We start from the raw sequence: 14655 nt of genomic DNA on the forward strand, positions 1-14655 counted from the left end.
ATGCGTTTTAGATTTAATAACCTTTTCTACCTGTTGCTAGGTACATTCCAGGTTACTACTATTGCTGGGATAAGTACTGATCAAGAGAGAGAAAATCAGATAGTTAATTTGGAAAAAGCAGAAAAAAAGGACAGACCAAGTTTTGTACCTTTATCTGATTTTAACTGTTCCTCAAATATATTTAATAGCTCGGTAATTTTTTTGAAATCTACTGACAAAGACATTGTTTCAACATTTGAAATTGAAAATGAAAAGGCTAGATTGGATAACAGGTTAAACCAAGAAATTGAAAATGATCTATCAAACAAAATCATAAAGAGAAATTTTAACCCTAATGATATCGATACGAATGGAATATATTCTATTATTGCTACAGAATGGACTGGAAAGACACCAACTCTGTATTCAACAGGATACCAAGTAACGGAATTTGTTGGTTCTACTAGTATTATTACTTTGTATTACTTGTCTGTTCCTGTAAGAACAACTACAACATTTCTGTATGTTCCAACTGATATTGCAACTACTACTACAACAGTTAAAACAGAAACAAGCGATTTCGGATTGTTCCAATATACTTCATACACTGTTATACTGTTTCATATATTTGTACCATTAAAGCATACAACATCAACTGTTTTACAGCCCGTAACAGATAACTTACAGAATCCCTTTACATCTACAAAGTATTCGTTAACTACTGGCAATGACGGAATAAGAACTTCTTTCACAATATATTTTATCGTGTATTCATCGACTGATGTAACTACATGGGCAACAATTGATTGGACGGGTACTTATGCAAAATCTTTTTCTATTACAACCAGCACCATGGGGACAAATGGGGTATTTACAGTTTTCACAACATATCTCGTTTATACAACTAAACCTCCTGGTATATATGTCACAACAAATTGGACCGGAAAATATACCTCTGTGTATTTTACAAGTGTTTCTTATAGCACATCAGCGCAGCTTTTTGGAAGCACAATTTATACTTCAACTTATTACTTCGTAGCAATTCCTCAGTACCATTCTTCAGCGACAAGAATAACATTTGATGGAAAGGTCTCCAAAACGCAAACATATTCAACCTGGGTTAATGTTTTTACAGATGATTTAAATAATGTGACAACCGAAACCATTTACTATGTCTTAACACCGCCAAGAATATTTTCAACAATTGTGAAGCAGACAAGTAATTTTAGTTCTGACAGCTCTTATACTTATTCGACCTATATTACCAAATCTCTGGGGCCAGATAACGAAGAAACAACAAGAACAACATATTATGTTGCTGTTCCAACGAATTTTCTTTATACCACTACTACTGAAGGTTGGACGGGTTACTTTGAGACAACATATTCAACTAAACTTACTGTAACTATTGGAAGTGATGGTACTAGCACAACTGGTACTATTTATTTTGTACATACAAGTCGTGACCCTGGCACAACTATTACAGTACCATGGAATGATAGTTATACGACATTCTATTCTACTAGCGTTTCTTATAGTACATCAAGTCGTGGCATTGGTGGGAACCTAACATTTACGACCACTTTTTACTATGTTCATATTCCGTCATACTTTGGCGCAACCACAATAATTAGGCCTGGCGAATACACTTTCATCACAACATACTCTGTGAGTAGAACTTCATACACAGACATACAAGGTAACGTAACAACTAAGACAGTTTACTATGTTTATACTCCAGCTCACCAAATTACTACAACGACTTCAATAAGAGGGATTGTCCAGGGTACAGAAGAACAAATATACCTTACTAAAACAACTACTTATACAGATGAAGAGGGCTTTGGAGTTACTGAAACAATATATTTCGTTGGAATACCCGATCAATTATTCTTTACAACTACCACTGGTCCTTGGACTGGTTCATATACAATTACTTATTCTATGGATTTAACTAACGTATTAGGGACAAATGGGATAAGTACTACAAAGACAATATTTTATGTTGAAACACCAATGCCTTGGGGTTATTATACGACAACGGGGTGGACAGGAACGTTCACAACATATCGACAAAGTGGTAGAACATTACGCTTTGGAATTTGGCTAAACTTGTTTGGTTTATGGCTTTTTCCAATATACTATGTTTCGACACCAATTAGAAATGCTGAGTATACCAGTTATACAAGTGCTTGGGAACTGTCATATACTTCAACAGATATTTACACTCAAATAGTTTACAATGATAACGATGAAGAGGTTACAGAAACTGTATACTTCCTTTACACCCCTGCTAAGAAAATTAAGACCACAGTTTTCATCCAAGATACTACTGGTGGTAAGCTAGTTACCACTCTAAGTACTGAGACCAAAAAGGTAGGGGATGACTTTAATTATACATGGCAAGAAATATATTATGTTTTAGTACCAACGGATTCCTCACGTTTGACTTCATTTGTGCCATGGACAGGAAGTTATGTCACAACCAGCTCAATATACACCTCAGTGACAACGGGTACAGATGGCATTCCTTCTTCCTATCAAATTTTTGTAATCGAGACGCCAACTAATAACTATATTAGAAAATACACAGGTTGGAGTGGCACTTTCACATCAACTATTGCAACATCGATGCTAACTACTTTCAAATTAAATTATAATTTCCTTGCCTCATGGACATATACTGTTTACCTCATAGAAACACCATTTCGTAGAAGCACAGAGTCAAAATACAGCTACTGGACAGGGTCAATCTCTACTACTCTTTGGACAAGCATAACAACCTATACAGACTACAATGGAGAAGAAACTACACAAACATTGTATATGGTTTTAACACCCACCAGAAATAGATACAGTACGGTTTATTTCCCACTCTCAGGTACTATTAGTGAGACAACTCTTTCAACGATAGTACAAAAATTTACAGGTACTGATGGATATGAAACAACAGCATCAATATATTATGTTGCTGTAAATACAAAATCAGGTGTCACGACTGTATTTAGAAAATGGACAGGATCATATATCCATGCTTACTCTACCTCGACTTCTTCTGGCTTATTGGGAACCGTAACATATTATTATCTCGAAACACCATCGGATAATAGGGTCACTTCATACATAAATTGGGCAGGATCAATCACATCTACATTTTTGACTACTGTCATAACAAGTATTGGATATTCAAGTACATTTTTTGGTAACTGGGAACTAACTGTTTTTCTAGTTGAAGTACCTACAGCAAATATTTTATCAACAGAGAAAAAGCCTTGGAAGGAACCATTTTCAAATACTTACTCCACCTTAATTACCACCTCCGAGGGAACTGATGGAATATATACAACGGAAACCATTTACTTTGTATTTACACCTTATCGTGTTATGTCAATTACCACTACTACCGGATGGAACAAAAAATATACAGGTACAATGACGACAACTACTATGGTATTTACTGGCACTGATAATGAAGAAACTACAAATATTATCTATATTATAGGGACACCTTACCATATGACCACTAAAACAATAAAGTCGGGATGGTCATCAAACTTGACGATTACTGCTTCAACTTCCTTCACGAAATATGTAAACAGTGAGGGAAATGAAGTTACTGAAACAATATATTTTGTAAATACACCTTTCTACTACAGCACAATTACATCTTACATCACCGATGTAAGTATACAAACTACTTCTACTTATTCTACACTAATAACAATAAACACAGACAACGAAGGAAATGAAACTACAACTACAATATATTTGGTTCATTTACCTACTGCAACATCTACAAGCAATATATCAAAATCTGAAACTACAAAAACAAACACAATATCCATCACAAGTAACGAAGAGGAATTGACTACTGCTACTTACACTTCCACCGACTCTGAAGGTAATGTCACCACTGGTGTTACTACTTACCCAGTTGAGCACACTTCTGATGAAGAGGAATTAACTACTGCAACTTTCACTTCCACCGACTCTGAAGGTAATGTCACCACTGGTGTTACTACTTACCCAGTTCATAACGCTTCCGATGAAGAGGAATTGACTACTGCTACTTACACTTCCACCGACTCTGAAGGTAATGTCACCACTGGTGTTACTACTTACCCAGTTGAGCACACTTCTGATGAAGAGGAATTAACTACTGCAACTTTCACTTCCACCGACTCTGAAGGTAATGTCACCACTGGTGTTACTACTTACCCAGTTCATAACGCTTCCGATGAAGAGGAACTAACTACTGCTACTTACACTTCCACCGACTCTGAAGGTAATGTCACCACTGGTGTTACTACTTACCCAGTTCATAACGCTTCTGATGAAGAGGAATTGACTACTGCAACTTACACTTCCACCGACTCTGAAGGTAATGTCACCACTGGTGTTACTACTTACCCAGTTCATAACACTTCCGATGAAGAGGAATTGACTACTGCTACTTACACTTCCACCGACTCTGAAGGTAATGTCACCACTGGTGTTACTACTTACCCAGTTGAGCACACTTCCGATGAAGAGGAACTAACTACTGCTACTTACACTTCCACCGACTCTGAAGGTAATGTCACCACTGGTGTTACTACTTACCCAGTTGAGCACACTTCAGATGAAGAGGAACTAACTACTGCTACTTACACTTCCACCGACTCTGAAGGTAATGTCACCACTGGTGTTACTACTTACCCAGTTCAGCACACTTCCGATGAAGAGGAATTAACTACTGCTACTTACACTTCCACCGACTCTGAAGGTAATGTCACCACTGGTGTTACTACTTACCCAGTTGAGCACACTTCCGATGAAGAGGAACTAACTACTGCAACTTACACTTCCACCGACTCTGAAGGTAATGTCACCACTGGTGTTACTACTTACCCAGTTGAGCACACTTCTGATGAAGAGGAATTGACTACTGCTACTTACACTTCCACCGACTCTGAAGGTAATGTCACCACTGGTGTTACTACTTACCCAGTTGAGCACACTTCTGATGAAGAGGAATTGACTACTGCTACTTACACTTCCACCGACTCTGAAGGTAATGTCACCACTGGTGTTACTACTTACCCAGTTGAGCACACTTCCGATGAAGAGGAATTGACTACTGCTACTTACACTTCCACCGACTCTGAAGGTAATGTCACCACTGGTGTTACTACTTACCCAGTTGAGCACACTTCCGATGAAGAGGAATTGACTACTGCTACTTACACTTCCACCGACTCTGAAGGTAATGTCACCACTGGTGTTACTACTTACCCAGTTCATAACGCTTCCGATGAAGAGGAATTGACTACTGCTACTTACACTTCCACCGACTCTGAAGGTAATGTCACCACTGGTGTTACTACTTACCCAGTTCATAACACTTCCGATGAAGAGGAATTGAGTACTGCTACTTACACTTCCACCGACTCTGAAGGTAATGTCACCACTGGTGTTACTACTTACCCAGTTGAGCACACTTCAGATGAAGAGGAACTAACTACTGCTACTTACACTTCCACCGACTCTGAAGGTAATGTCACCACTGGTGTTACTACTTACCCAGTTCAGCACACTTCCGATGAAGAGGAATTGACTACTGCTACTTACACTTCCACCGACTCTGAAGGTAATGTCACCACTGGTGTTACTACTTACCCAGTTCATAACACTTCCGATGAAGAGGAATTGACTACTGCTACTTACACTTCCACCGACTCTGAAGGTAATGTCACCACTGGTGTTACTACTTACCCAGTTGAGCACACTTCTGATGAAGAGGAATTGACTACTGTTACTTACACTTCCACCGACTCTGAAGGTAATGTCACCACTGGTGTTACTACTTACCCAGTTGAGCACACTTCTGATGAAGAGGAATTGACTACTGTTACTTACACTTCCACCGACTCTGAAGGTAATGTCACCACTGGTGTTACTACTTACCCAGTTCATAACACTTCCGATGAAGAGGAATTGACTACTGCTACTTACACTTCCACCGACTCTGAAGGTAATGTCACCACTGGTGTTACTACTTACCCAGTTGAGCACACTTCAGATGAAGAGGAATTGACTACTGCTACTTACACTTCCACCGACTCTGAAGGTAATGTCACCACTGGTGTTACTACTTACCCAGTTGAGCACACTTCAGATGAAGAGGAATTAACTACTGCTACTTACACTTCCACCGACTCTGAAGGTAATGTCACCACTGGTGTTACTACTTACCCAGTTGAGCACACTTCAGATGAAGAGGAACTAACTACTGCTACTTACACTTCCACCGACTCTGAAGGTAATGTCACCACTGGTGTTACTACTTACCCAGTTGAGCACACTTCCGATGAAGAGGAACTAACTACTGCTACTTACACTTCCACCGACTCTGAAGGTAATGTCACCACTGGTGTTACTACTTACCCAGTTCAGCACACTTCCGATGAAGAGGAATTAACTACTGCTACTTACACTTCCACCGACTCTGAAGGTAATGTCACCACTGGTGTTACTACTTACCCAGTTGAGCACACTTCCGATGAAGAGGAACTAACTACTGCAACTTACACTTCCACCGACTCTGAAGGTAATGTCACCACTGGTGTTACTACTTACCCAGTTGAGCACACTTCTGATGAAGAGGAATTGACTACTGCTACTTACACTTCCACCGACTCTGAAGGTAATGTCACCACTGGTGTTACTACTTACCCAGTTGAGCACACTTCTGATGAAGAGGAATTGACTACTGCTACTTACACTTCCACCGACTCTGAAGGTAATGTCACCACTGGTGTTACTACTTACCCAGTTGAGCACACTTCCGATGAAGAGGAATTGACTACTGCTACTTACACTTCCACCGACTCTGAAGGTAATGTCACCACTGGTGTTACTACTTACCCAGTTGAGCACACTTCCGATGAAGAGGAATTGACTACTGCTACTTACACTTCCACCGACTCTGAAGGTAATGTCACCACTGGTGTTACTACTTACCCAGTTGAGCACACTTCCGATGAAGAGGAATTGATTACTGCTACTTACACTTCCACCGACTCTGAAGGTAATGTCACCACTGGTGTTACTACTTACCCAGTTCATAACGCTTCCGATGAAGAGGAATTGACTACTGCTACTTACACTTCCACCGACTCTGAAGGTAATGTCACCACTGGTGTTACTACTTACCCAGTTGAGCACACTTCTGATGAAGAGGAATTGACTACTGCTACTTACACTTCCACCGACTCTGAAGGTAATGTCACCACTGGTGTTACTACTTACCCAGTTGAGCACACTTCTGATGAAGAGGAACTAACTACTGCTACTTACACTTCCACCGACTCTGAAGGTAATGTCACCACTGGTGTTACTACTTACCCAGTTGAGCACACTTCAGATGAAGAGGAACTAACTACTGCTACTTACACTTCCACCGACTCTGAAGGTAATGTCACCACTGGTGTTACTACTTACCCAGTTCATAACACTTCCGATGAAGAGGAATTGACTACTGCTACTTACACTTCCACCGACTCTGAAGGTAATGTCACCACTGGTGTTACTACTTACCCAGTTGAGCACACTTCTGATGAAGAGGAATTAACTACTGCAACTTTCACTTCCACCGACTCTGAAGGTAATGTCACCACTGGTGTTACTACTTACCCAGTTCATAACGCTTCCGATGAAGAGGAATTGACTACTGCTACTTACACTTCCACCGACTCTGAAGGTAATGTCACCACTGGTGTTACTACTTACCCAGTTCAGCACACTTCCGATGAAGAGGAACTAACTACTGCAACTTACACTTCCACCGACTCTGAAGGTAATGTCACCACTGGTGTTACTAGTTACCCAGTTCATAACGCTTCTGATGAAGAGGAATTGACTACTGCAACTTACACTTCCACCGACTCTGAAGGTAATGTCACCACTGGTGTTACTACTTACCCAGTTCATAACACTTCCGATGAAGAGGAATTGACTACTGCTACTTACACTTCCACCGACTCTGAAGGTAATGTCACCACTGGTGTTACTACTTACCCAGTTGAGCACACTTCTGATGAAGAGGAATTGACTACTGCAACTTACACTTCCACCGACTCTGAAGGTAATGTCACCACTGGTGTTACTACTTACCCAGTTCATAACGCTTCCGATGAAGAGGAATTGACTACTGCAACTTACACTTCCACCGACTCTGAAGGTAATGTCACCACTGGTGTTACTACTTACCCAGTTCATAACGCTTCCGATGAAGAGGAATTGACTACTGCAACTTACACTTCCACCGACTCTGAAGGTAATGTCACCACTGGTGTTACTACTTACCCAGTTGAGCACACTTCTGATGAAGAGGAACTAACTACTGCTACTTACACTTCCACCGACTCTGAAGGTAATGTCACCACTGGTGTTACTACTTACCCAGTTCAGCACACTTCCGATGAAGAGGAACTAACTACTGCAACTTACACTTCCACCGACTCTGAAGGTAATGTCACCACTGGTGTTACTAGTTACCCAGTTCATAACGCTTCTGATGAAGAGGAATTGACTACTGCAACTTACACTTCCACCGACTCTGAAGGTAATGTCACCACTGGTGTTACTACTTACCCAGTTCATAACACTTCCGATGAAGAGGAATTAACTACTGCTACTTACACTTCCACCGACTCTGAAGGTAATGTCACCACTGGTGTTACTACTTACCCAGTTGAGCACACTTCAGATGAAGAGGAACTAACTACTGCTACTTACACTTCCACCGACTCTGAAGGTAATGTCACCACTGGTGTTACTACTTACCCAGTTGAGCACACTTCAGATGAAGAGGAACTAACTACTGCTACTTACACTTCCACCGACTCTGAAGGTAATGTCACCACTGGTGTTACTACTTACCCAGTTCATAACGCTTCCGATGAAGAGGAATTGACTACTGCAACTTACACTTCCACCGACTCTGAAGGTAATGTCACCACTGGTGTTACTACTTACCCAGTTCATAACGCTTCTGATGAAGAGGAATTGACTACTGCAACTTACACTTCCACCGACTCTGAAGGTAATGTCACCACTGGTGTTACTACTTACCCAGTTCAGCACACTTCCGATGAAGAGGAATTGACTACTGCTACTTACACTTCCACCGACTCTGAAGGTAATGTCACCACTGGTGTTACTACTTACCCAGTTGAGCACACTTCCGATGAAGAGGAACTAACTACTGCTACTTACACTTCCACCGACTCTGAAGGTAATGTCACCACTGGTGTTACTACTTACCCAGTTCAGCACACTTCCGATGAAGAGGAATTAACTACTGCAACTTACACTTCCACCGACTCTGAAGGTAATGTCACCACTGGTGTTACTACTTACCCAGTTGAGCACACTTCAGATGAAGAGGAACTAACTACTGCAACTTACACTTCCACCGACTCTGAAGGTAATGTCACCACTGGTGTTACTACTTACCCAGTTGAGCACACTTCTGATGAAGAGGAATTGACTACTGCTACTTACACTTCCACCGACTCTGAAGGTAATGTCACCACTGGTGTTACTACTCACCCAGTTTATTATACTAGTGAGATGTTTAGTGTTTCGGATTTTCAATCGAGTTTATCTGAGAGTTTAGTTTCTGTAGACTCCGATTCCCCATCTATTATTTCTTCGTTTCATAATAGTATTCAAACTGCTGTATCTTCTAACATAGGTATAGTGTCTGAATTTAGTAGTATATCTTCAAACATACTAACTAGTGGTGTATTTTCTACCATACTGTCTTCCAAATCAACTGGTGGCAGTATTATACTTTCATCATTTGTTTACTATAACTCCTCCTTTTCAAATAATGATTTATCTACAACTTTCACTACGAATCCAACTTCCACAATCATTGAATCAGTAGGTAGTTTATCTTCAATCTGTTCTTCTTTTATGACAGTAGGTTCCAAATTGTTCTCTATAAATAATGACTTAACAGAAACAAACAAAGAGGTAAGTTCCAGCAAATTAATTAGCACTAAATCAGTATCACAAACGAAATCGGTAGCAATAACTTCCAGTTACACAGAAAGTATTATTACCGCCTCTGCAAGTAATGGCACCACCGGTATTACCACCTATCCTGTTTCTCAAGCAACAGATCCAGAAGAATTTACTACAATTAGTGAAATTACTAATGTGATTCAGGGAAGTGTTGTTGATACTAAGTCATTGTTTTCTGGAAGTTTCTTAACCTCTAAAATATTGATTTCCTCCAGTAGTTATATTGTTTCCGGAACAATTTCTAATTCTTATGCAACTTCTTCAGCCGCAGTTTCATCTCGTTACCACTCATTTGGCTCCGAATCTTCTCATATGGTTTCGAATATAATTGATTCTAATTCTTTTAGCAGTTCTTCATTTACCGGTAATCCAATATACTCCAATTCAGGTGCTTCATTGCATAATTCATTTTTAACCGAAACCAACGGTATTAGTTCAAACCATCAAACTATTCCGACTAGTAGTCATTTCTTTAAGACATCCTTATTCTCGATTTCATCAGAATCTCACAACCAAGGTAATTCTGTTGTAGTTACAGGACCAGCTACAACAATAGATGTTACGTCACATTCTTATTTTAGCAAGACAAATACTTCTACTACAGACGTGCATAATAGTGATAGTACCAAGACATCTATTCAACTAGGTGATAGTTCAGATGGGGAAAATTGGGAAAGTTCAAAATCCTCTTGTATGGAAGTCAAATCGACTAGTTCAACAAGTAATTACAATGAGATCGGCTCTGATAGTCCATTATCCCATGATAAATTTTCATCTACAGAGGGCATGATTTCTACTACTTTAGATATTAATTCTGAATTTAGTACTTCAGCTGCCACACCTTCAAGTTTGACGAGCATCGAGATATCTTCAACAATATTATCCACTAAGAAAGAGACAAGTTATATATCACAGGGTGTTTCAGGTATGCCTGAACCATCATCTACTGAAATAGTTTCAAACATGCCTGAACAATCATCTACTGAAATAGTTTCAGACTTTGAAGGGAAAGCAATAATGAATAAAGTCAATATTTCATATTTCCGCCTTGTTTTCATTGTTATGGTTGGTATATTGACATAAAATGTGTTTATTTTAACTATTAGGTATACCTAGGTTTTAGTTATTGTACTTTGTGTAGACTAAATAATATTTATATTCGAAGTTTGAATATGATTTTTAACTATTTTTTAATTTTGCCGTTTAAGATACTTTCCAATAGATAATAGGAAGTAGTTAATTGGTTTATCTGGGTGAAGACTCTGCCACTAATTTTTCTTATCAGTGTCAGATTATATACCGTATGGAGGAAGGATCTGTACCACCCAGGTTATAGATTCTGAAGTCTATAAACAGAGTGCATTTCTGATAATATAGACCACTTTCCAGAGGTTATTATCGCTATACCTCGTGTTTTATCTTTCTTTTACATTATAGTAAACAATCAATATCATATAGAATAATACTAGATATTTTTTTGAGTTAATTGCAAAAGAGTGTACCACTTAAATAGTACATATATATGTATATATTTCACATAATAAAGGTATTATAGCCCATTCATTGATTGTTTAAATTCTCTACTTTATTATTTTATGAGTTGTTCTGCTAACACGATATCAGTACATTTTCTCACTATTTCCGTCGGTTAATTAAGACAAATTAAATTAATTATGACAATTGATGATCAATGACAATATTTAAACCAAGAATATACTAAGAATATTTAAATTTTAGTGGAAATAACTAACAATACGTAACAAACCAACTAGAGAGATCAGAATTTTATCTGAATTCTAGATTCTAAATTCAAGAAAATAATATGATGAAATGGTTCAAAATTTCAACGTCATCAAATTTATCAAGATAAGAAGACTCGACAATTTTTAAGATAAAAAATGTTACTTATAGACTTGTGTCACTAACATTAAATATCCTCTGTAATACTAAATATATTTATATATTTCAAAATAGTAGATAATTTTAAATTAATCACACTATCGCACATACAATAAAAAACTGAACAATTTTTTGATAATATTTCTAATATAACAAAATATTCAGTGAGTACCGGAACTAACCTTGTCCAAGACAGTTTCATAAGCAACTTCAGAGAAATCAGTACCTTGGACATCAGAGGCAATACCGTTCAAGGCTCTTCTCAAAGCATCCTTTGAAGAAGCGTAAACCATCTTTGATCTAACTGGAGCGGTATCTGGGGACCAAGTTAAAAAGACAATCTTTGATCTTTTACCTTCACCAGCACCAACTTCATATTCGAAATCATAAACAGCGTATAAACATTCATTTTCTGGTAATTTTTCTAAGAAGACATCGTAAGATGGTTCAGCAGAAGTTTCCTTAACAACGATTTGGGTTTTGTCATCATTTAAACCGTACAAAATGAATTTATACTTTTTACCCAATTTCAAATCATTAAAGGCAGCTAAAGATTCATCAGCTACAGCAACACTATTTAAATCCAAACAGTCATTAGTATCATCAAATTTGAACATATTTTTATTACTATCTATTCAAACCAAAAGTGATAATTAACAAAAACACCAAAAAAAGAAAAAAAACAACAGAAATTTAAGTTAAATAAAACACAAAATAAGTTTGAACAGACAATAATTCAACGCCAAAATGACAAAACAAAGACAATTAGTTAGTAAAAAACATCCAGTACGAATAGCCCAAATATCTCCATATATTAGCTTATCAATTTACAATTGATCAAACACAATTAACAAAGCAAACTTTAAACTAAATATTACAGATAAAAAAAGAGAATTCGAATCGAGTATACCAAATGTAATACCAATTCGATTAAAACTCACATACCCAGATCTAGACATTTTTATATTTCAATTCACACAGTTATTGGACTGATCAGCAACCAAACTAATAACCAATCTACAATTAATTACAAAAAAAATCAATCTATTTTAATACCTTCAATTGATAAAAAAAGGTTTTGATATTAATATAATATAAGTTTTGAAACCAAATTATATTTCAAAATGCTGTTTTGTTGTATGGGATAAAAACCATCATGATATTTCTAAAAAATATCGAACAGCAGTTGTTTTTGTACAGCAGTTTCTTAGTAAATGTTTTGGATTTATTCGAATGTGAGAGAGAGTGTGTGTGCGTATGCGTATGCGTATGATATTGTATGTGTTTCTCTGGGCTATGTGCTGTAATGAATGCTTAATAGGGGATGGATTGATTGGAAAAAGTAGTGATTGCTGATCGTGCAGATTGATATGTTATGTCGTATTCAGTGAGTTTAGAGATAATCTTGAAGATTCCCGTTCTATTGGGGATGATAAGTACATGTTCACGTGATCAATGGGCGCTAGCATACATTGATAGATTCCCGAGGTATATTATATGTTCGTTTGATCAACATAGAAGAAACAGTAGAACTCTACTTGACAATTTGGTTGAAGTATACATCTAGAGTTACAATTATAATGACCAGTATTCTGGATTATAAAGCCACTCTTACTTGCTGTGCATAGAATTCGTACTGTTCCCTTCGCGTAGGATCTCTGGGGACAAGAAGAGAAATTTAATACTGGGCGACACATAATTGGACCTCATTTATATACTTGGTTAGCATTGGATCTTGTTTGCTTTGCCTTCTAGGTGTAGTAGTAAAAAAAAAATTGTTTTGGGCTTGGCCTGTTACTGTCGTGACAGCAAAAAAAGGGCAAGAAAACACAATAAACCCTCATTAGGAATCTCGAGTCAAAATTGGTACTGTCTTACCTGTATCAATTAGATACATATTATATTATATTACAAATTTTTAAACATGTTCAATATACAAATACCTGTCCAGTTCTTTTAATTGAAAAAAAAGACACATGAAATATAAAACTACAAATCCATGAAAGGTGGCAAAGTTCTTGCTGAATCGTTACAATAAAATTTTCTATCAATCTTTTTTTTATTGTTCATTAAAATGTCATTACGTCTGGGAATAGGAGGCATATGCTTGGGCAAACAAACTATTTAAATTCCCACTTTCTTTACAAATGTCATAAAAGTGTCCCGACTCATTTTTTAAAAGAGTATACGGATGATCATATTCTATTACTTGACCTGCGTCAAGGACTAGAATCTTATCATAATCAATTATGGTTTGCAATCTGTGTGCGATTGCCACTATAGTTACATCTTGGAATTCTGTTTGAATAGTCTCCTGTAGCTTTGCATCTGCCTCATAATCAATTGATGCAGTGGCTTCATCGATTAACAAAATCTTTGTCGATCTTAAAAGGGCCCTTGCCAAACAAATCATCTGTCTCTGTCCTTGAGATATATTTGACCCACCTTCAGACACATAGCTCTCAAGGTTTAGAAATATGTTGAAAGAATCTTTGTTTTTTTTGGAATTGGATATGAAATATTCATCAATATTATCTTTGTCAATCAAATTTACTTTTTTTAAAACCTCGTATATTTCATTATCTCCAAACTTTCCATCGGGATCTAAATTAGATCTGAGGGTTCCTTTAAATAAAGTTGGTTCCTGAGGAATAATGGAAATTGAGCTACGTAGTAATTTTAAATCAATAGTCGAGATGTCGA

The 14655-nt window shown here is 37.6% G+C and overlaps 3 protein-coding genes across 3 annotated transcripts; 1 reads left to right on the top strand and 2 right to left on the bottom strand.

Annotated features, from left to right (window-relative positions):
- Kpol_1049p21 (uncharacterized protein) lies at positions 1–11136 on the top strand (the record flags this gene model as incomplete). The annotated part of the gene is made up of 1 exon (XM_001643571.1): positions 1–11136. The coding sequence occupies one exon, from the start codon at positions 1–3 to the stop codon at positions 11134–11136; it is 11136 nt and encodes a 3711-aa protein (XP_001643621.1).
- Positions 11137–12113: 977 nt separating this feature from the next.
- Positions 12114–12569, bottom strand: COF1 (cofilin; the record flags this gene model as incomplete). The annotated part of the gene is made up of 1 exon (XM_001643572.1): positions 12114–12569. One exon carries the CDS (start codon positions 12567–12569, stop codon positions 12114–12116), a length of 456 nt encoding a protein of 151 aa, XP_001643622.1.
- A 1463-nt stretch (positions 12570–14032) lies between these two features.
- On the bottom strand, positions 14033–14365 carry Kpol_1049p23 (uncharacterized protein; the record flags this gene model as incomplete). Its single annotated transcript, XM_001643573.1, has 1 exon — positions 14033–14365. One exon carries the CDS (start codon positions 14363–14365, stop codon positions 14033–14035), a length of 333 nt encoding a protein of 110 aa, XP_001643623.1.
- Positions 14366–14655: the final 290 nt, after the last annotated feature.

The sequence above is a fragment of the Vanderwaltozyma polyspora genome, genomic scaffold (assembly GCF_000150035.1).
Source record: "Vanderwaltozyma polyspora DSM 70294 KpolScaffold1049 genomic scaffold, whole genome shotgun sequence".
Lineage (NCBI taxonomy): Eukaryota > Fungi > Ascomycota > Saccharomycetes > Saccharomycetales > Saccharomycetaceae > Vanderwaltozyma > Vanderwaltozyma polyspora.